Here is a 24,751-nt window from a genome sequence, read left to right on the forward strand (position 1 = left end):
AAGTAGCCTTTCATTTACCTACATTTACCACCACATTGCCACAGGTATTCTGGAGACCAGAAGCATAAATTAGTTAAAAGATGGATTAAACAGTTTCACTGGGAAGAGTTCATCAGTGGCTATTAAACACAATGGTCCAAGTATAGCAACGGGCTTAAAATCATCTAAAAACTGCTGACTGATCGAAGTTATGTCCAAGGAAGGAACACACAACACGGACCTTTTTCATCTTCCCTGTTTTCCACACCTGTTGGAGACCCTGCTGGAGTGTGTGGCCAAATGGACCTCTAGCTTGACTTGCCGTGGTGGTTACAGTGGTTCTGAATAAATCAGCCCACTACCACCTCACTCCACACAACCAGACTTAAACCATAAACTGCTTTAATGCACAGTATGTTTCACCACATGCCCACATAACGAAGGTTTTGGGTTGTTTTTTTGTTAAGTGTCAACGTAGCTCCTTTGTGGATATTACCACTCAAAATGTCATGCCGCGTCCTCAGTCAGATGCCATTTGGATACAAATCTAATGAATACGTGTGAAACATCTACGTTGTCATGTTCTCCATAACAAAACCACAAAAGAGATGGTTTGATAAATGAAGTATGAGATGAAGGAATAGTTTCTTCCTTTAATACAGGCTTGTATTTTTCCCCAGTTACCCTGAGCTTCCAGCAGCGTGAGGGCAGGGCTCACACCGCTCAGCCTCCACAGGCTGAAGGTGAGGCTTTCCCAGTGGCTGAGAGTTCAGCAGTTACCACACAGCAACACTAACTTTGGAGACCAAGGTCACTCCCTCTCACCATTTGCCCCACTGCCTCCCAATGAGGCTATCCAATACTTTGCCGTTGAAGTTACCCAAGGCATCAACCACGGTAACAGATCTATAGAACTTTTATTCTGGGGCTGAGGTATTAAAAGATAAGAGCTGCACTTGGATTTAAGAAGCGTAGTGAAATACACGGGATTGATGGTTAGATTTTGAGCATGTTTTTATTTTTAGACTGAGGAAACATGACACGGGGGTCAGTACAACACGGTAAAGATGAGACCACACATACTAGATGTAAAGCTAATTTTTCCTATTAGTGACAAAGTTCATTTGAACACCATCTAGTGCAGCATTCATCTCACCCCCCAAAACAAGCAACAAAACAAATACCCGTGTTTTGCAAAAGGCACAGACTTCTTGTTCTTATCAGGGCACAATGGAAGCAGTTGTTTTCCATCTATGAATTCTTTACTGACTTAGAGGCTGGTTAGCCCAGATAAACTCTCCTCCATACATTCTTCCCTGACAACTGAACTCAGATAAGGTTCTCCAGCTAAAATCTGACCAGATTAAGTAGTTCAGGGCATTCGTGACAAGAGTGCTTTCCTTGGCCCAGCAGAGCCCAACCTTCTTTTTTCTTTTCCCCTCCTGAGCATATGAGAATGATGAGAAGTTCTTTTACTTCCTCAAGGTCAGGCTTGAAGTGGTGGGTAGCAGTGAACTAAATAATTTACTTGGGAGGAGACACACTCTGAATTCAAAATTAGACTGAGCCTTTAACTGAAGCTGGACCGTAATGAACACATTGATCTGTATCTCATATGAAGAGGGGTTTTTTTGAAAGCTTCAGTTTAGGCACTTTTTGCCTAGAGCAAATTGATAAGTGAATTTTAAGAAATATCTATAGAAATATACCAACGTGCTACAGATGAACGAAATACTGAGAACAAGAAACATAATGCATAATGGGAACTGTCTTATGGACACTGAAGCTCATACTGAAAACCCTGGATGCTGCAAATGCTTCAAAACTTTTATGCTGTGTGAAACAGTAACAATGTCTAACCAATAATAGTATTATCCATATTGATCACTGATTTTTAAAAGCTGATCTGATCAAGTACCTCCCGCTATTAGCCAACGACCTTCATTTTTAAGCCACTCCACTAGCATCAGGCTCTACCCAAGTTAAAACATCACAATTTCATGTTTGGTGCATCACTTCCAGGTTATGAAAGTCCTCATACAAAAATGGGGAGCTTATTTATTTCAAGTTCTTTTCTCGGGATACATATTAAGATTACATTAACACTGTATTACTACTCATTAATAATGCTCCCCAAAAATAATCCTATGACTGTAGACCAAATAGAATTATGTCATGCGTTGTACCTTGAGCTTGAGCTGTGCAGTCTCCTGTTGTTCCTGCAGACAGCAGTAACTGCTGATTCGTTACACTCAGAAGAGAGGGAATATATTGCATGGAGTTTGTTTTTCCTCCAGGTCTGTAAGGAAAGGGATCGGTCTTTATGTTTCTTCAGTGTAAACTTGCAAGTCATCTGCTCAGGGGCTTTCCTGTCAGGTTTTACAGGAGCAAAGAGAAGCCAGGAGGAGAAACCATTCCCACTTACAGAGTCTCACTAACTCACAGATGAACACATCCCATCTATGGAATATTCTGAAGAAGGAAACATGATGTAGATCAAGCTTCCTTCCTTGAAATTACTATCTTTGAAACTATGTGAAACAAAAGACCTCACTGCTGAGGATGCCTTGGCTCCCGGAAATGTCTAGGGGCAATCAGCAGGGCGTCAAAATAAATAATGATACTCTAATACCATTGTTTTTGCTCAGTCATGCCAGGACAATCTTACTGTTTCATGTGAGATAATGACGCAATAAATCTTAACAGATCTGTGCCACTGCATTCTTTTTTTTTTTTTTTTTTTTTTAATGACATGCTCCCAAGATTTCTAGCATGCAGATACATCGCCCTCATAAAGAAAGGCCTTGATCCTGTGAGTCCTTGTGTGGCTCAAAAGGTTGATGTACTCCATTACCAGAAACAGCGCAGGCTACACAGAGGCGCTATAAAGGATGAGCCTCAGACATAGCTCTCCACGGTGTTTGAAAACTGCCATTCTTTTGCATGCGCGATCCCTCATGCTCAGAAAAACAGCTTTAAAAACAAAACTAAACAAAACAGCAGCAGATTCTGTCAGAAAAATAGGGTTGCAGGGAAATCTCTGTATCATCTTAACCAGGGCAGGCTGCGCTGTCGTGCGGCTCTGTTATTTCATGTAATGTCACTTAGCTGTCCTTTGCTAGAGTCAAGACGCCTGCCTTGTTCAGTCGTTTAGCACCTGCAAACTGCATGGCGAAGCCTAAATCGCATGTTTCATCCACGTGGCATGACTAAAAGCATGACCCATGAGTTAGGGTAGCACATATCCAAGCATTTATTGCCACTCTTCCCCTTCCCTGCACGCCCCTTCTGCTTCAAGTCTGCTTTGGCATTTGCTTGACTCCTCAGAAAGCCAAAACTATTGCCATTTTTTTTCCCCAGGCTACTTTTATGCCAGACTAGCAAGCTGAACCGGCTCACCGAGTGATCCCATGGGTACCAGCGTCAGCTCAGGGATGGTGGTTGAGGAGTCGGGGAAGGGAGGGGGTGGGAAGAGCAAAGGAATGGGACAACCTCTTCCAATGCCTGACCCAGCCTCCAATACAACTAATGGTAAGATTATTACTACAAGGAGTATTAGATCTTGTTAAGACTGGTGAGCATTCATCTTGCCCTTCTGGTAGCACAAGTCTAGAGAAGCCACCACACTCTTGTGTTCAGCCAGTTTGCTAAAACAATGCCCTACCCTGCCAGAAAAAGCAGAGGTCATCATTTAAAACATCAGCACACACGGGTGGAAGAACCTTGTTAGTTGCTGCCCTGAGGTTTGCATGTCTGCAAGAGAAGCAACAGAAGGAGTGAGGAATCGAGAGAAGGCAGCAGAGGAGCACAAGCCGCACAAGGGCAGGGGCCCGGCGATGCATGGCAGAGCTACCTGGCCACGCCAGGGCCCGGCAGCAGCCCAGCTGCAGCAGCACAGAACTCAGCAGGGGCTGATTTATCCAGAGATACTCCCTACTAACACCATTTGGCTGCTTCCGATCCCAGGAGGTGGCTCATACCCTAAGTGCACAAACCCTAAGGGTGGGAGTACTGCTCTGAACATAGCTCACAGTCCAAGTTGAACACTGCCTTAAGGGCACTGGAGGTAAAGCAATGCAACTGCCTTGCACTGCTAATTCTTTCTGCAATGCATGAGCAAGACAAAAATTCCGCATTTCAGATAAAGCTTCACTGAATTCTTTTTTTCCTCTCCTTTTTTAAAGTCAGAAGGTTTTACAGAGCTACAGACCAAACGCAAACAGCACATGTCCAACTTCCAGGACACCTGGCTAATCAGGGTTTAGAAATAAGTATTTGTAAGAAATGCCAGTGTTAAAAGTTCTTCTCCTAAGCTTTTTCACACTGTGTTAGAAGAGACAAGGAAAACAAAAAGTAAATATGCTAGTCAGCGATTTAAAGGGAAGACTCAAAACAGTTACTAGGGAAGACAGACTTGTGAAACCCTCATCTGGCTTTTGCAGCTGCTCGAGGAACGATCTACACAGGGCTCGGGACAGCCTGCGGCTGCGGGCTCGGCACTGGCACCCATCCCCACACCGCGGGCGAGCACTTCCCAGGTCAGCAGATGGGCACAGCAGGGTCTGGTACAGGACTGCAGGAAGCTCCGACAGGGATTGCCAGCGCAGGACTTCACAGGGGGGATGGCGAAGGTCAGTTATCAAAAATGTAACGTTTTGGTTTTTCACAGGGCGTATTTTTCTCTTAAAATTCCCACTCAGCAGTTATTCATTACCAGTTTCCTCCTGTTAGAGAAATTACTTGGTTGGCATGACAACATATTCCCACCCTGAATTTCTATCCCCGTGCCTCCTTTCAGCTCCCGAGGACTGCAAGCATCACCAGTCCCTCTTCACCCTTTCATGCCATTACTGTCCATACCCTACTCATTCACACAGGCTTTTAATTAAATTGCATCTGGCATCCATAGGCACGCACAGTCATCTTGTTCTCTGGCAAACACCTTCTGCAGTGGAGCTGGGGACTGAGCTGCAGTTCAGGAACACATGCTCAATGGAAAGAGCAACTCCTAAACATACAGGAGAAGAGGTCAGGGCTCAGTTACTGGCCTATGTCACACATCTTTTAGCTGAAAAAAATTACTGTTTAGGAGAAAAAGATTTTTTCCCTTATTTTAAAATGAGTAAGGCAAATCCATCTACATGCAAAATTTTTAACAGCAAGTTATTTTAGCATAGCGTGCACTCCAGCGACATTTGCTGATGTCATTTGCACTCACCGTTAACTGCTGGATAGCAACAAAAAACGTGTCTTTTTAGAGATTATACGGTTCTAGAAATCATTTGAATGGAATCAAGGAACATATTAAAAATAATCAGAGTACACAATCAACAATAAATCCTGTCTCATACACGCTTCATGACATCCCTCCATTTGATATGAACAAAATTAGTCCATAAAGAATATTTAAAAGTCACTTCTTCACAAAAACGTCTCTTGTTGTAGGATGTATTGGAAATGGATTAGTTTAATAGTAGAGTTAAAACAAAATTAAGAACAAGCATCATACCTGACACGTAATACATTACTCTGCCTTAAGAAGCAAGGAAATTTAATCTAGTTGATTTCTTCCAATTATTTTAAAGACTTTTATACACCTCAATGGTTCTAGAGATTATTGTAGCAGTTTTTATAGATTTAAGGTTCCTGCATGGTACCCTGGCCCCATGTTCGTGCCATGAGTAAGTAACAGAACTCCTTCTGTTCTTAAAAACTAAGCAGATATTTACATTCTCTGCTGGATGCTGAATATTCAGTACCTTTCAAGAACAAGCCCACAGCATGCTTTCCACTGTGGACCAGATATTTCATACTCTGCATATGTGACTTGGATTTACTTTATTTTGAGCACCGTTTATTTCTTTTTAACTTGGGGTTTGCAGACAGGAATTTGCAAATATCAATTTACGGGAAGCTGCAAGTGGTTCTCCATAATCCATTTAAAGCTACCGAATTTCTAGGTAAGCCAGCTATTTTATTGTTCAGCCTGTGATAAATATTTGATCCTTTTCTGACAACAGTAAGGTTCCAATCTAGGCAGTGAAAGTCGGATGATACTCAAGTAGTACTCTTGGGTAGGCTAGAAGCATTTATGGAATTTTAAACCAGGAAGAAATTAATGCTTGTGTATTCAATACTAACAACATGCGTATTTATTTTATGCTAACAGCTGTCTTAAATTGCCACTTTATCCCATCAATACTCTGAATGGTTATTCAGGAAAAAAAATTAAGTGTATTTCATGTTCCAGACAAGTCATTCAGCCTAAATCCATTCATGAAAACTAACATGTATAGCAATAAAGGAAACAAACTCAAGCTTAAATAAGCCAAACTATGAACTGTTTTCCAAGAGCAGAGGTAAGTAATACTTACCTTTCCACTCTGGATTTTTTTAGTTTATTCTGTAAAAATGAATACTATTCAGAAGCCAACCGGAATAGCTTTGGCTTCTACTCTATTTCTATCCACTATTTTCCAAGTTTTCTATCATGAAAATCAAAAATGTTTTCTGTGCCACATTTGCACAGCATGTTTTAACTTGCGGACCACACAGAACTGTGGATGTTGTGGATTTAACATTTTAATCAGTTTATACCTACACCCTAACCTGGATCTGTGAAATAACCTGAATTTAGAGAGAAAAACTCTTTAAGGCATTTTAGCTTTTTTCCTTCTTTTTCTGGTTTAGAGCACATCCCTGCACATGTCTGAACCGGCATAACCGCAGAAGAGTTAACAGTGGACAGGAGCTTCCCAAAACAATGTTCTGCCATAAAAACCACAGTCCAGACCACTACTACTTCCACAGGGGGCTTTTTTTGTTGAAAGCTGTTACTGAAATTAGTACTTTATCTGCTTTTTATTCAACAATACAACAACGTATTAGTATACAAGCCCCAAGTACCCTATTAAACATAAGGTTTATAGTCCCATGAAGTTATTACACAGCATTGTTCCACAATATCCAGTAGCCAAAGGAACAAAAAATGTTTTGCATGTCACAATGTTCGCAACACCATAGCTTCTGCCCTCCCCAGAAACCTCATCGCATGGACTCCCTAAAAATCCACAACTCTGTTCTGCTACGACTAATGGGAAAACAAATCAAGAGTCTATCACAGGAAATGCTCTCTTTGCCACTGCCTTCTATATCATTAAATCTTAAGCTCTTACTGTAGTCTCAGGATGGCAGCAGGCAGGTGCAAGACAGTTTAAGGTTTTACAGGTCAAAACCAACACTACAACCTCTGGTTATCAGGAAAATCTCCGTGGAGCTCAAACAGCAATGACAACTTGCAATACTAAAGGTCAATATCTGCTCACGTGGTCCCCAGTCTGCACACTGACAGATACTGGAGAGTGTACCAGGGTAGTATTGCTGTATGCTTGCTTTTTGCTTGTGCCTTCTGTAGGCACATGCTATGAGCTGCCATTGTTACGGGTAAGAAGAACCTTTCATCTGATCCACTGTGGTCGCTCTGGTGTTCTCATAAAGTCCCACATGGACAAAACCAAAATGACCACTGTTTGTGTGGAAGGAAGAACAGGCTGGAGCTGTGGTAATCAGTAGTGGCTTTGGTGTAACGACCTTTAAGTAATGGAGTTTGAGACTCTGAGGAGAGTGAGGAAAGCAAGACAGTAACAGAGACCTAGTCCAGATCGATCTAGACCCTCGACTATAGGAGAGCAGCAGTTTTCAGCGAACTAAGTGGGATCCCACAGGCGGTAGCTCTAAAAGGGCCAAAGAGCACAGGAAAACTGGAAGATCTTGACGGACAATGAAGTGCAAGACTAGTGCATCCCAATACTCAGAAAAGCAAGAAGTATCAGGAGACCAGTTTGGCAGACGTAGAACACATGACAGAGCTCCAGTACAGAAAGGCAGTATAGCAGGAGAAGCAAGCAGGAGCAACGAAGTATGAACACAGAAATATCTCACAGGCACGCAGGGGTGGTGTCAGGAAAGCCAAAGCTCAGCTGGGGTTCAGACTTGCAGGGAATATCAAAGGCAACAACAAGAACTTCTACCACTACATCAGCAGTAAAAGGCTAGACAAGGAAAACGTGGGTTGGTGGCAGAATGAGGTGGGTGAGCTATTGACAGTGAACACCAATGAGCCCAAGGTACTCCATTGCCTTCTCTGCCTCAGCCTTCACCAGCACAGCCTTCAGGCTTAGAGACAGGGTTCAAGGAGCAGAACCACCAGTCATGAATGAGGACCAAGTCCCGGGGATTACCTGAGAAGACTCAACCCCCACAAGCCCATGGTACCCACCTGCCTGCATGCACAGGCGCTGGGACAGCTAGCCAATGTCCTTGCAGCACCCTCCTCTACAATGCTTGAAAGGTCCTGGAGGCCATGGGAGATCCCTGATGACTAGAAGAAAGCAAATGGTGCACTCCTCTTCAGACAAGTCCAGAAGGGTGATCTGGGGCACCACAGACCAGTCAGCCTCCTTTTGGTCCACGGAAAAATCATACAGTGAGTCCTCCGGGAACAGACCTCTGGGCACCATGAAAGAGAATGTGACTGGGAACGGTCAGCATGGATTCACCCAGGGCGAAGCATTTGATATTGCTAATGGTATCTGATCCTACCTTTCCTTCCTCAGTCAACAGTCATCCGTCCTCACCAAGAATTCCCTGTTCCACAGCGCAAAACAGAAGCCCGTAATTGATCTTTTATCAGTTTACACCTTCCTGTTCACAAACAGCTGTTCAGTATTAAAAGAGCAAAACCATCAGAGAAATCCAGCAAAGGGGACAGGAAAACATTCGCAGCCACCAGGCTCCCAGTACTTGAGAACTACCAAGCCAGAATATGACCAGGCTGTATTCAAACCATCTATCTGGCAAAAAGCTATCAAAGAAAGTGGCAAATGTCATGGAAGGGCACCTACAGTATTAAAAACATAACTGAGCGTATTTGTAACCCAGACAGGAGAGAGTGATGCTGCTGTCTTCCAAGGACAAACTGACATGACTGCTAGGGAATTTCCAGTAACTCACTTACCACAATGACATAAGCTCCACACACAGCATCACAGATGAATATCAAAGCCAAAGTCAATGCCTCGGTATCAATATTGATCTCTAGTATAAATTATGAAAGTGGGAAACAGGCTACAAATGCCACTGGAGCAGCCTAAGGAGGCAGGATGCAGGTGATACCCGCACGGCTGGTGTCCCCCCAAGGAACAAGGGGAGTGGAGGCATTTGGAGGCTGGGGAGGCTGATCTGACATGAGCCCTTCTGCAAACAAGCCTCGCTTGGGAAGACATGCTGTCCTCCCTCCGTTGCATCCCCAGCGCCTCTCCTCCTCCGCCAGTCCCTCACTCCCTGCCCACCCCAATGAGCTGGGGCTCCATCGCAAGGGTGGCCTGCATGGAGCTGTCACGAGCCTCACTGTCCTCGTCTGCCTGGGCTCCATCCTCAGGCAATGGCAGGCACGGGCAGCAACCTGTGCAGACAGGGGAGGATGAACACCATGTTTCGTTGCTGTTGTCTTTTTTGCCTGTGGTTCCTATGATTTTCTGGTGTGTTTAAGCGATGCAACCAAGCAATAACAACATTTATAAAAGGATGTCTGTGAAAGCAGATGCCCCTTAAATAACAGTTTATTAAATACTCACCCTCTCAGTGTGAAACAAAGAGGGGAGAAGGGGGTGAAGAAAGGGAATTAAAAGAAAAAAATTAAAAAAATCAGGAAAACAGGATCCTTAAAGTAATTTATGTAAGGGCTCATCTCCGCAGGGAGAAATAAGGAAAAAAGCCAATAATGCTAAAAAATATACAGCTCTCAGTACTTCCCAGCAGGATACAGAAGAATAGTAAAATATACATTAAAAAGACTATTTATAAGGCAACCTCAAATAGAAAAGAAGAGTTAAGAGAACATCAACAAACAAGTGAAAACTAGAAGTAATCCCTTCTCATAACAAACAACAAAGATTAAAATAATTTTGGTACTATCATAACATAGTGGCATTTGTCTCATGCTGCTGAAGTGTTCTGTGATACTGTAAATTATTGAGTTATATCAGCTTACGCTTATTTTCCTTAAGCTAGCCAGTATATAATAAAAATATAATAACAACACACACTTACACAATACTTCTCACTTCAAGTATCTCAGTATCCTTAAAGAAATAAAGTATAGCAATTATCCAAGTGAGAACAAGGAATATAGAAAGATTTCACTTCACCCTGAGCCAAAACAAAGGGAAAGGACGAGAGCCCAGTCACTTCCATTTCTCTTTCATTCTGAACATACCAACATGCCCTGTTGAACAAAATACAGACCACCATAATGAACTGACTACTCTAATGAGCATTTTAAAAAAAAATAAATCCATTAAACTCACCAGTGAGTAGAACAAGATGAAACGTAATGATTAACTTTTCTCCTAGCGCAATAATTTAAAGATTTTGTGATTCACAACTATTTCACTGAGACATTTCAATGGAAAACATTTTAAATAAGGAACTCCGTACCATGAAGAAGTTACCGTGCATCAGCAGGTCTGCACTACCCATCCATATACATAATCACACGTGGAGGTAAATGTGAGGTAATTCAAGGTAGCTTTCTTGTTAATAAAAGCAGGATTACCTAGCTCACCTTCATCAGTTTCTCCATAGGAACAGAGGCACTACGTTCGCTTGGAACCTATTGAATTTCACTGCAGTTGCAACCTGAATTAAACTTCAGATGCCCTACCAGGTAAGTCACCAGATCAGAAAAGTAACTGCTTTTTAGGTGCCAATAATTGTTTTGCATGAAGTCTAAAACTCACATCACTGTATCTTAGAATTGCATTGCACTGTGACACGAAACAAGAGAGATCTGTGTTGAGTTTCAATGCAGAAGTGCAACAGGATTTTAGGCTACAGTGCTGTATACCAGCTGATATATGGCATGCTCTGCGCTCCCGTGACTATAGCATTAATACCTTTCTGGCAGGATGCAAAGAGCAAAAATCCATACCTCACTGGTTCCTCAATTAGAATTGCAAACTAGATCAAAATTACAGTTAAGCTGTGACTATTGGATTCCCAAAAGAAACAGAACATGGAGCACAAACAAGAGTCATTGGAACTGGGGTTATCAGGGGGAATGACGTAAGTGTAGATATTAGGATAGTTGAAAATTTTTCTTACACATTTTTTTACATTTTCAACTATTTTTTAATGCAGTAAAGGAAATGTTGACCTTTCACATCTCTATAAAACAAACGATTTTCAACCCAAAATATGGATTTAGAAATTCACAGTAACCGACAGATATACAGCTTGTATGTACCATGCTTGTTTTTCTTTATGGCTAGAGTTTCTCAGCTGAATAAATCTTCCATGAGATTCCCATCATAAGCTGTGGTAGCAGAGCGAGCTGAGAGGTCATACATCATCAAAAAAGCAGACTGGCTTCAAGGTGAGCTCACGAAATAATTGACTGGGGATAGAAGGCAACTAAACTATAATCTCACAACACACTTCAGCACTGTGCTCAAATCAAAGGGTTGACTTTCCTTCTCCCAAATCCAACATTATTTTTTCAGCCCATATAAGCACACAAAACTGTTACCAATTCATGTATTTAACATACGATATATTGCGTAACTATGATTTTTCTACGGAACTGTAACAATACTAAGTTATGTTAATTTCTGGGTAATATCACACATTCTCTTTGAAACTCTTTCCAGTCTTGCAGATAAAATATTATCCGTCTTCTCTACCAAATACATCCTCAAAAAAATCTAATTTTTTAGTAAGTGAAATCATCTTCTTGCTGCCCTTCTATCACTACAGATACAGGAAACCTCTTTCTGGCATGGCACTGTTAGCTAAACACGAGCTGTTTGGAGCAGAGATCTTTCTCTACTTCACTCCTTTTAGACTTGGCTACTACATTCCTAATACACACGATCATTATTATCTGAAGATGCCCATTAAAAGCATCTAAACACAACTTCTGATTAATTAAACCAAGATATCCAGGGACCGTCCTTTATTTGTATAGTGCCTACCGCAATAAGTCCTCACCCACAACTGAAAAATCTCCCTGTTCCTACCATACATACAACAAACAATACCAGACAGAATAAGGAGTACATTCCCTGCAGTGCTCTATAACAGCCAACTTAACTGCCTAGGAAAGGAAAGCAATGGCAGACAGCGGTCAGTAAATTAAGTCTCAGAGGATCTGGGATCCTTCTCTTAGTGAGAATTTCAGACAGCATCATACATCTTACAACCTCACCTGCATTTTCTATCTGTAAACTTGGTTAACTTGGCAAAAAGACTGCCTGGCAAGCATGACAGTGAGTGTGCTGACTGAGCTGGTTAAGCTATCATTTCCTGTTAGTCTTAAAACTATTACCTTTCTATTGCACTTTTGTGTCTGATCCCTGGGGAAAAAAAATCCCAAATAAATAAACCACACCTACAACCATGGTGCAAAAATCACTTAGCTCTCCATTCTGTACGAGGGCTGACTTCAAACGGAGTAAGGAACATGTGCAACACTGTAAATACTCAGTATTTGGCAAGGCAGCAGTGCAGAGACATGCCCAAAGTAGGTAGTTTGGGTCCCAGAAACAGTAAAGGTGCCTCAGGATGTAGTTTCAGATACAGCTAACCAGCTCTAACTACAGGCCTTTGTCAAAAGCAGTACTCGCAATCTTCTTCCCATCCTTCCCCTCTCCATAGGATACAAGATATCCATGATTTCCTAACAGCGTGACTGCAGGATGTATACAGCCATTCCCTTTCTCTTGTTGGGTTGGGTTTTCTTGGATCAGTGATCAGTTGACCCAGCTCTCCCTGATGTCATTCAGTCACTGGCAATGGATACAGTTGGAATGCCAGGTTGAGAGCAAAGTTGTAGGAGCTGGCTACCTTTTATTCTTCATGCGAGCTTCCATTTAACACGAAACAGCACCCACAGTATTTATCAGCTTGCAGTGCTTCGCTTGGCTTAAATAATCCAACTGATGTAGCTATGGTGCACCCTTCTGGGATGTGTCTTGTACCCTTCTGGGTTGCAAGTATATCCTTCAGCAGTGCTCGGGGAATATAGCTGTATCTCCTTAGGTACATCTCACATGGCTTTGCACCATGCCCTGTAGGCTATGTCCTTACTGGTCTTTGGCATCAGATCTTGATCTCTTTCTGAACAATGTCATATATTTATGGCACTGTAAAGCCACTAATGAATCGTATCAGCTGTGTTTCTAACACCTCAATAACACTCCGAGTATTATCTATTGCAAGATGGAGAAAACCAACAGAAAGTAAGAAGGGCTAGTTTCTTTGCAGAAGAGATTGATACATGTGCACTGTCCATATGCCGCTTTTTTCCCCAAATCAGTCATGCAAAACATTAAGTAATTCAGAAAAAAAGTAATTATTTCAATGAAGCAAAGATTCATAAATTACAACAGCAAATACTAAAAGTGCTCTTTCTTCTAACAATACAAAGAACACACATAAGCTGAATGAATCAACATAAAATAGTTCCCCATATAGCCAAGAAGCAAGCTTTGCTATTGAGACTATTCTCAACTGAATTTCAACAGGTATTTTTTGGAAATCTTTGAAAATAAAACAGATTACTGTTACTATTATCCAGGCTGAGGTAGAACATGTTTATGTATATAACAACATAGGCATGGATGACATTCTTCAGACATGAGACAACAAGGTAATTTGGCTGGAGATGAAAGACACAGAGAAGAATATTGGCTTGTTAAAGGGTTTTGTCATTTTAGTCATTCTTTTCATAATTCAGCCATGATAAGGCATGGGAATGGCAACGGATCAAGCAGAATTAGGAAGTGAATTCAGAATAAGATATATAATCTTCAATAATGATTTGAAGGGACAAAATGCAGGCACAAGAATGGATGAGATTGCAGATCTGGAAACAAAAAGGCTGATGAAAATTAGAGGTTCGTTATTCTCTGTATTTGAAGATTAATTGTGGGACCTAAGTCCCACATTCATATCTCTTTTTAACAAAAGCTTATGGCCCGACTCTGCAAATACTTGAGAAATTGTAACTTCATGTGTCTAAGTCAGACACACATACCAGTTTTTAGAAACTGGGCCACACTCTGCAATGACCAGCAGGACTTTCAGACTTCACACTGAAGCCAGTCAACACTATCCATCCTAACTTCTCGATAGCAGCCACCAACTAAAAAATTCACTGCCCAGTCTGTATTACCATTTAAATTAATCCAGCCTCCGTACATTTTTACAATGAGGACTATTACTTTTCAAAACAGCTTTTGGCACAGCCAAAGAATGAATATTTTTTTCCTGCTGAAGTACCCCACATCTTCACCTACATGGGGAGGGACCACCTTCTTCACGTCCTTCTCTGAAGCTGGTTACTGACACACAAAGGTTTTACTGAAGACCAAAAGATCTAAAGCTGTAGGTCACTAGAGGATATTAAATGATAAGCAAATTCACATTTCTAAAGTAATTCTACCAATTTATTAGCAATGTTAGCTCCTGTTCCACAGTAGGAGAGATAATAACGAAGCCTTGTTAAAGGGCAATGCGATATCTTTTATGTAATGTCTTTTTTTTCATTTGTGATAAAGTCATTAAAGCAGCACTGTGTCTTCTTGAAGTCTCAAACAATAGTCTGTATTAAATCTCCTGTGCAAAATTAAGGACAGTAGTTCACTGGAAGAATAAGCATCTGTTCTTGCTAATGCTGATGGCCTTCTAAAAATCATTAAACTATTCTAAATTGGCGACGATAAAACAAAGCAGAACTGTTTTAACTTTTTCCAAAGCAAAGAGAAAATCCATTTCCCTTGTAAATACTTCTTTGTTCTAAATTTGCCTAGTAATCTATATCTCATAAGGCATGTCTCCCTTACAGGCTGCCTAAATCCCATCCTCCCACAATCATCTAGCTTGAATTTGGTGTCTTTTAAACCCAGGTTGGTAAAGGTTTTTCTTCACTGCATCGACGCAGGCTGTAGCTCCTGAGTCCTGCCCACCTGTCCTCCAGTCACAGGCTCAAAGGAACTGGTGCATGGAGCATAGCTGAAACACAGGCGTCAGCTCCAATTTCCTTTCAGCCTCAGCTAGTGACTGGGCTGGTTTGCAGTGGGAGTAGCTCGCACAGCTTCATTCTCCCAGGGCTACCCTAAAACTTCAGCTGGACTACACTTTCTTCGTTCACTTACTCCTTCTGCTGTATTGCATTTTAAATCCACCTTCGCTTCCTCTAGATATGTAACACTTCTGCAGTGTAAGGACTGAGATGCTATTTAAGAATACTTCTCAAAAACTTTTCAGAGATATCAGCCCAGGTTTGGACACAGAATATGCAAACACAGTGCAAGAAACAGACGAATCATGAAACAAAACAAAACATTTCCTAACAAGAAAGTTAAAGATCCTGGAGGTCATGCACAGATGGTAAAGAACCACCTTACATTATACTTAATCTCTCCTGCAAAAAGACCAAGGACTCCAATAGGAAAACCAAAAGCAACACAGGAATATAATGGATTGATTGCCTGGCTTGGTATCCAAATACAGCAGAAAACGCTAGTCTTGGCTCAATGATTTGCTCCGTCTTGGTTCTCATCTAGATCATGGGTGAATTCTACTACCACCACCACCACATGTAGTCAAGAGACAACACTTGGTGAAGACCAGTTTACCCAGAGCAGCACGGGGAAGATGAGTTTCTGATGAATTAAATGCACGTAGCCAGATGGTGCCGATTTCACCGAAGCTGTCTGCCACAAAAGGTAAGTGAAGAACCAACTTAAGGTTAAAAGCTGCTGCTGTTTGTATGATTTTTTTTTTTTTTTGTCCTATTGTGCTTCCATTTCGGTGGAGTAGGTGTAAAAGGAAGGGGAATGTTACTTCTTTCTGAGCCTTTTATTTCTATGTTGTCAAGTTACTGCAGCGATCATTGTTCACTTTACCAAGGTTGCTCAGTGGTGGTATTTTCTACTGCTCAAGTCAATAGGTTGGTGGGTTACTGGTTCACAAACTATAAGGAGACACATGAATTTCAAAAAAAGGCTTTTAATAAAGTCCTAGGATAAACATGTATTGTTTAATCATTAAACTCATCAAATTGTGAAATAAATTGAAACCTTGGAGTAAAAATGGACTCAAACACTGTGATCATGTCATCTGCTGAAGTAATCCACTGTGCTGGTTTTGGCTGGGATAGAGTCAATTTTCTTCATAGCGGCTGGTATGGGGCTGTTGTGGTTTAACCCCAGCCAGCAACCAAGCACCACGCAGCCGCTTCCCCGTCCCCCCTTCCAGTGGGATGAGGAGGAGGAAAGGGAAAAAAAAAAGTAAAACTCGTGGGTTGAGATAAGAACAGTTTAATAACTAAAGTAAAATATAATACTAACAATGGTAATAATGAAATATAATAATAATAATAGTAATGAAAAGGAATATAACAAAAAAAAAGAAGGGGTGGAGAAAAAAAAAAACCAAAACAGTGATTCACAATGCAATTGCTCACCACTCGCTGACCGATGCCCAGTTAGTTCCCGAGCCGCGATCCGCGCCTCCCTGCCAACTCCCCCGTTTATATACTGGGCATGACGTTCCATGGTATGGAATACTCCTTTGGCTAGTTCAGGTCAGCTGTCCTGGCCATGCTTCATCCCAGCTTCTTGCACACCTGCTTGCTGGCAGAGCATGGGAAACTGAAAAGTCCTTGGCTTAAGATAAGCACTACTTAGCAACAACTAAAACATCAGAGTGTTATCAACATCATTCTCACACTAAATCCAAAACACAGCACTGTACCAGCTACTAAGAAGAGAGTTAACTCTGTCCCAGCCGAAACCAGGACAGGGGCTATGTTTTGGATTTGTGCTGAAAACAGTGTTGATAACACAGGGATGTTTTAGTTATTGCTGAGCAGTGCTTACACAGAGTCAAGGCCTTTGCTGCTTCTCACTCCAACCCACCAGCAAGTAGGCTGGGGGTGCACAAGAAGCTGGGAGGGGACACAGCCGGGACAGCTGACCCCAACTGACCAAAGGGATATTCCATACCATATGGTGTCATGCTCAGCATATAAAGCTGGGGGAAGAAGGAGGAAGGGGGGGACATTCAGAGTGATGGCATTTGTCTTCCCCAGTATCTGTTACGCGTGATGGAGCCCTGCTTTCCTGGAGATGGCTGAACACCTGCCTGCCAATGGGAAGCAGTGAATGAATTCCTTGTTTGCTTTGCTTGTGCATGCGGCTTCTGCTTTACCTGTTAACCTGCCTTTATCTCAACCCACGAGTTTTCTCACTTTTACTCTTCTGATTCTCTCCCTCAACCCACCGGAGGGGAGTGAGTGGCTGTGTGGTGCTTAGTTGCCAGCTGGGGTTAAACCACGACATCCAACAAGCCAGCATTGTACACACAACATCATTACGACAATTCCCATTTGAAGCAGGGATGTAGGCATTTCGCTCATCTCCTTGTGGTCTTGGAGCCAAACTCAGAATCACAGGGGTTCCTTCCGGCCCCTGCTCTTTGCCAGTAATTCAGCACCGGCACCAAGCGACTCATGAGAAAATCTCCGCACCTTTGCCTCACCTACAGCAGTAACGCACAGGACACCCTGGGAACACGAAGGCAACGAGGCACACCGGCACCCGAGTGGGATTCGACCCAGCACCAGCCTGCCATCCCTCCAAGCACACAGACTTGTCTCCACGCAACAACTGCCCAGGGTGTGATTAGACTCTCCTCTACTGGCTACTCTCTCATCAGGCCAACACTGCAAGAACCAGGACAGTGGGGAGGACTGGCTGGGTGTCCCACACAGCACTGCATGCATGCATGGCCAAATGATATCCACATTTCCCCAGCAAGGTCCTTTGTGAATCCCACCTTGGAGGTCATGAACCACAAGGGACAAGCTAATCAAGGCACAACTACCAAGAAAACACCTTTTCTGGCTGACATATTCATGTGCCCTGCAGGAAAGCGTTCAATATCCCTACAAGAAGTAGGCACATATCCTTGGAACCCACAATTAATTTAATCTTAATTTCAATAAAGTTTTGCATTATTTGCCTGGTAAACACCCATCACTATTAACACGGAGGACCCGCCAAGACCGGGCTGCTTAGCTATCACATGTGGCAGCCTCCCCCACTGCAACAGCAACCTGAGGAGCAACCCCCCTCGCTTCACCACGCATTGTATGGCCTGGCCTCGAAAGGGCTAAGCAAGATCATCACACAAAACCACGAGGGAATTTTTCTGTTGCCGCTGGAAAGGGTTGGAAGCTGATGCTAGATAAATTCAGATTAAAAATTAGGTGCATGCTTTCACAACAAGAAGGGGTAACTACTAGCATAGCTGTGGGAGGTTCTTCACCACAACTGCTTTTAAAATCAAGATGTTTATTTGAAATATGGGCTCAGACTTAAACAGGAGACAATTCAAAGTGCTCCCGTAGTCCTTCTCAGACCAAACATCAGATGATATTATCCCAGCTCCTCCAAAGCCTCATCAGCGAGTCATGGCAAGTCAGTGCTCTCTGGTCTGATTGCTCAGCGCTCACCACTCTGGTCAAGGGCCACTGGTGCTCCAGACTCTGTTGGTTTCACTCCTCCACAACTGACATAGCCTTCAGGATCCTCTAACCACCGATGAAGCTTTCTTTTCATAACCTTTAACCATGTCTCACTTTTACCCTTGCAGCAAACCTAGAGCCAACAGCAGATACCAAGCAGGAACAGCAAAACACCCAGCTGTCTTCATACAGGTTTTGGAAAAGTTTGCCTAGTCTTGTCTGGTGTTCAGCATCCTAAGTGACGAAGCTTTGGCCACTACCTTCAGAAGACCCAAAATGCCGTCTTAGGTTGCAAATTTTCAAAGTACAAATCACATCTCCCTGTACACGCATACACTGAGATGGAGGCGCAACTCTAGGGACTTTGGGCACTGTAACAACACAAACAGACAATGCAATTTCAAATTCATACTACTTGGATCACACTTTAGTTCCCACTCCATGCTTCCCAGCTATGATATTCATCTTCCCAAACAGCTCCACGTGCTGCTTTCGGTAATCACATCCTTCAAACACTTGTCCCTGTTATGTCTACCAACATCTACATATTCAAAACAGTCTCTGAAGCACATGCTGAACATCTGTTTCAACCACCTTTCTCTTTAGAGTTTAAGCTGTTTGCTGGAAAATTGCCATCCTAATGGCTAGCTCCTCTGTTAGTGAACTGGAGAATTCATTTTGTATTTATTGATTGTTCCCTAATGAAGAGTCATAAAGGTGCCAGAGACTCTTGACCAGACACTAGTTAATTAGCACCAAAGCACATAAAATCCCAAATCAAACTGAGCTCTTTGTCCAACGGCTCAGTCACTGGAAAAGAAAAAGATGACATCATTTTCTGCTTACACAGAAGTCTGTAAAATTTTATTAAAAAAACCCTAAGGAAATTAAAAAACTATATAAATTGTTCATTTCCTTCCAGTTCCTAAGACACCAAATAGAACTTCCAGAATCAAATCACACTTTACTAAAGGAAGTATGCTTCATAAAGGACCCAGCAATATGCATCATGCATAGAATTTATTTTAAACTAGACAAAGGCAAATATCAATAAAACATTTGTCTTCTGAACAATATAGAGAAAGGTTTATGTTACATACAAAGACATAATGCAAAGCATCCAGAAGGTATTAAAAATTACCTCTAATGGATGTGTCTTTTCATCATCGTGGCTCATACAATAGTCCAACTTTTATGTTCCCTCAAACTACACTGTATTGGAGTATTTTCTGAAGGTACTTGCTCTCAAGAAAGCAAAGATGAGCAAGAACTCCACTAAATGTCAAGTTTTTTTTCTCTCAAACTTAAAGCCTCAAAAACATCCTGAATAACTGATATCTCCTTGCAAGTCTTTCAAATCAAGTCATCCTGCAAGTTAATTCCCTCTCTTCCATATCATTTAAATTCTCAATTAAATAATTGAGAAAATAGCAGGAAGGGAAAAAGCCAACTAACAGAAGGAGGCAAAAGCCCATCCCTACGTGGCAATAGCATTGCTGCTTCTATTATGCTCTCTGCTTGTTGTGGGCATCTGTCTTCAGAGCAGCAAGGTGGCTTGGATTCTTTGGGATAATGTAAGATGCACACAAGGAAATAAAGATTCATGATAACACAAAATTCATTAAATACAGATGCCCTCATAGTAATCTACAATCCCTGATGTAATTATTACCACATATGTAAGCAAATACCCTTAATATGTCCAAAAATGTAGTCTTTCATTTTTGTAAAATCTACCACTCCAATGCCAAACACTTGTTCTGCAAAAAATTCAAAATCCTACTCATGATCTCTGTCCTGTGTTCAGCAGTTGACGTGATACCAGCTTTAACCATCCAGAGCTTCTAGCCCTCTTATCATAATGATAAACAAGTGTATTCCACCAGAAAGAGAGCGCAAGTTTGCACAAACAGAACAGAGTAGGACAAGCATATAAAGGACGAAACCACCACAGTAAGGCAAACATCCCAAGAAGGCAGAATAGAAGACATATGTATGGGCTTTTCAGACATATGAATTTGGCTTCTTTACCGTAAAATCCATTATTCTTTCTTGTTTTTTTTCTAAACTGCACCTTTTTTTATAATCGTCAAGTTACACCAACAGCATCTCGGCTATCCCAGACAATTTCAGTAAGTCTTCTGCAGAGTTTTGTTTTGTGCTCCCAGCAGATGAGACTAGATGCTCACCGGTACGTCTCCCAAGAAAATGAGCTCCAAAACGGCAGAAATGAAGAAAAACTTAGAAAAGAAAATGACAATACAACAGGAGGGACAGCTAACCACAGAGAAGCTCGGGAAGGATCACCAGCGCGCTGCGGAGTGAGGCCGCACAGAAACCTCTGCTTACCCCTTGCTCGGATTCCAGCAGCTCTGTTTTGACTCTGACTGCCGGCATCCCATCAAGCATTAACATTCTGTTATCAAAGGCGCTGATGTCCTAAGGCAAAAAAGGACAAGGTTAATCAAAAAAGTGATGAAAAACACTTGGTTTAATTCACTGCTTTAGTTCTACAATATTGTAGAAGTAAGTTTCTTTTAGCAGAAATGAAGTTAACAAAGAGGTAATATTAATTTCAAGGAGTAGCTACCAAGTTACGACTTCCGTTAAAATAGTAAATTATATCAGTTATCCTTAAAAGAGAACTAAGTCTTCGTAAGCAACAAGGGAAAATCATCTCCAACTACTGTTTTTTAATTTGAAATTAATCACACAGGTGCACATATATAAATTCCTTGCTTTAGAACTGGAAAGGAGAGCAGTGATGTCAAATAGCTTCAGGTTTTTGGCAGTATACTTAGGTATATTTGATTTCAATCAAAACATTTGTATTTCTGTATTACCTAGAGAAAGCATATGCTTGAATTCAGAGAAGTTATAGTGAGGGCCTGTACACCCCCCACCCCACCCCCCAAATTAACACACATCAACAACTCCTCAGATTTCATATCATTCATTATCTTGGAAAGTTATCAGCATGTGTCAATGAAAATCTCCATGCACTCACTTCTGACACAAAAGAAGTAAAAATGCCTGTTAAAAACATGCACTGTCCTTGTAGTAATGGGCAATATATGCCGAGAGCTTCAATCTGAAGTGAGATTTGCAGAACTGTGCTTCCCTGAATCAACATCCCTGCTCCGAATGTCTCATCCCGCTGTTGCTGGAGCAGTTTATGGAGACATGCAAAACAACCTCTTGTGCCTTCAGTTCAAACACTACCTCAACTTGAGTCAATCTTCTATTCCAGCCAAGGCTCAAGGCTGGTGTTTGAAAGCTAGCCCCTTCAGCTGCCATTTAGTTTGGACAACATCGAGAGAATAAAAGACATTTTATCCCTCAAGCTAGAATCTGACCTTACAAATCCAGACACCTTGGTCAGTGGTGCAGAAATATGAAGGCATCACAGCTATTTTTCAAATAGCAAAACTACAGCATGTATCGCTTATAAGTGACTCATTCGCAGCCACTTACTTATCTGCAGCCCCATCTGGAAGGCAGCACTCGAGACTGGAAACTCACCTTTGCTCTAACTGTTACCTTGTAGTCCTCAATAACCGCACTGCAATGGAAAAAACGCTTTCCCTGTGTTTCATGGGCAGCAGATCTGTTCAGTACTGTGTGGTGCCGTTATTCATAAGGAATATTCATAGCCCTGTTTCTTATCATGGCCACTTCAGGGGAATTTTAAGAAAAATGGTCTGCCCTAATGGAACTTCCAAAATACATTTTAAAAACTTAAATTATTTTAAACATTTTCTTTTTTCCAATTAATACACCTCATCCCAGGATCTTCATTTTCAGGGATATAAATATTGCAGCAACTATTTATTTTTCTATACTCTTTTACTTTACTGTAATTTAAATAACATGCTGAAAAGCAGGGAAACCGATAGGCCCATGCTCTAACACGGTGCCACAGGCAGAGCAAATGACCTGCTTAAAATCCCCATCGCACTCACTTTGAACCCCATGTGTTACAGCACACAGAGCTGCAGTTTGATACTACAGGACAGACAGGAACTTGATGGTAAAGCAGATAAGCAAATGCAACAGCAAATGCAATCTCTATTTTCTTCCTTAAAAAGCAGATTTAGATAGTTCATAAAAACCTCTAAATGCTTAAGTTACAAAATTTCAGATCAAACAAGTAATTTTCAGCAGAACACCTCCACATTCAAACCTGTGTGAATGAAGACAAGTCAAGCTCTTGAGGCATCCTGGTCCATGCTATGCTACCGCTGTGCATCTACTGTATTTTAAGCTTGACACAACAGGAAGAAGAAAAAAAAATAAAAGCTCTTCCTATGTCTTCTCAGCTATTTATTTTGTGCACCTTGATCTTTATTCAGCATTTGAGGCATGAGGTGGTGTCGTGGTTTAACCCCAGTCAGCAACTAAGCATCACACAGCTGCTCCTCCCTCCCCCCTCCCAGTGGGGTGGGGAGGAAGATCAGGAAAAAAAAAGTAAAACTCATGGGTTGAGATAAGAACAGTTTAATAAGTAAAATAAAATATAATGCTAACAATAATAATTAAAAAATATAACAATAATTGTAATGAAAAGGAATATAACAAAAAAAAGTGAAAACCCAGGAAAAGACAAGTGATGCACAATGCAATTGCTCACCACTTGCTGACCGATGCCCAAGCAGCGATCTACCCCTCCCGGCCAACTCCCACCTGTTTATATACTGGGCATGATGTCCTATGGTATGGAATATCCCTTTGGCTAGTTCGGGTCAGCTGTCCTGGCCATGCTTCATCCCAGCTTCTTGCACACCTGCTTGCTGGCAGAGCATGGGAAACTGAAAAATACTCTAACTTAGGATAAGGCTACTTAGCAACAACTAAAACATCAGAGTGTTAAATCCAAAACACAGCACTGTACCAGCTACTAAGAAGAGAGTTAACTCTGTCCCAGCCAAAACCAGGACAGGTGGGGAAAGAGCAGGAGGGACTCCAATGCCACAAAACAGCTGGCTGCAATTATTCCAGGCTTTATATCCCTCTTCCCAGCAAGAGCAGTGAACTGTTTACTTATCAGAAGCGGGTCTCGGGTGTCACTGAGCTCCAGTGGTTTGAATGTGGTTTGGGGTGGAGCAAGAGCAGGAGCCAGCCTGGCATTCCTGGCTCCCCCAGCGCCTATTCTGCAAGCAGAGAGGTCCCTCTCCCTCTTGATTTATACGCAGCACAGCTGAGTTTTACAGCAAGATCAGGAATATACCATCATCAAGCATCCCTTAGGCTGTTTAGCTCATAGACAAAGAAGGATGAGCTGATACTGCTTCGTGTCCCTGAGGGGGTCTTACCCGCCTGAACGAAGGGACAAGGCTGGCTTGCGCAGTAGGCGCAGGCAGGGGAGGGGGGGAAGACAAAGCGCCACCGAGGAAAGGCAGGTTTAATGAACTGTTAGAATCTGATTAGAGGCTAATGTCCCTTTTAGTGCTTTGTACCAATTTACAGCTGATATACTTGAACCATTTTTCCCCACTGGCTGTGATAAACTCATTAGTTTTAAAAATGCAAGCTAACCAGAGCCTTTGAAGTTTAAAACTGATAAATCATGAAAACCTGACTAGTTCATGTACCATTTAACAGATTTACATTTAACTAAATTTTCATAGTGCTTGCTTCCCCTTTCGTTCTCTAAAATCGTATTTCTTAAAAGCAGTGCTCTGCCTTTTGAGCGCTGGTCTGAAGAGTGAATGCAGTGAATAGCTCTGGCTTTTGGGTCATTTATAATTCAGAGTAGCAATAATCACAGAAGTAGATTCTTTCCAAACTATTTGATCCCTTCTGCATTTATAACTGGAAGGACATTGCGTGACACATCCTGGGGGGGCCACTGCCTGGTAATAGCCGAGTACATCCAGTCTGTGTGCTATACATATGGATGACATGTTTAGCCCAATGGTCGCCCAGAGAGCTGATCTTTCCAAACTGCGCTCTCCTGCCATAACCAGCGTTTGCGCTACAGTATGTTCAAAGCCATTCAGCAAATCGGACGTAATTGCCGAGGTTTGCATACGGGGGCAGTCATCTAAGGCAAAGGGGCTTGACTCATCCCTGCAGGGGCTGGGGGTGTGAAGTGAGTTCCCCCCAGAGCCTCTCCGGTAGGCCAGGCAGATGGAGCATCCACACCTGCGTGAGGCCAGGCTGCTCCAGCACCCTACGTTA

The 24,751-nt window shown here is 42.1% G+C and overlaps 1 protein-coding gene across 2 annotated transcripts in view; it reads right to left on the reverse strand.

Annotated features, from left to right (window-relative positions):
• KLF12 (KLF transcription factor 12) overlaps nt 1-24,751 on the reverse strand; it is a 250,695-nt gene that overhangs the window by 129,814 nt on the left and 96,130 nt on the right. For both annotated transcript variants that reach the window (XM_050904124.1, XM_050904115.1), the window contains exon 3: nt 20,921-21,010. In XM_050904124.1, the coding sequence (XP_050760081.1) occupies nt 20,921-21,010 (90 nt within the window). The remainder of the gene's footprint in view (nt 1-20,920; nt 21,011-24,751) is intronic.

The sequence above is a fragment of the Gymnogyps californianus genome, chromosome 1 (assembly GCF_018139145.2).
Source record: "Gymnogyps californianus isolate 813 chromosome 1, ASM1813914v2, whole genome shotgun sequence".
Classification (NCBI taxonomy): domain Eukaryota; kingdom Metazoa; phylum Chordata; class Aves; order Accipitriformes; family Cathartidae; genus Gymnogyps; species Gymnogyps californianus.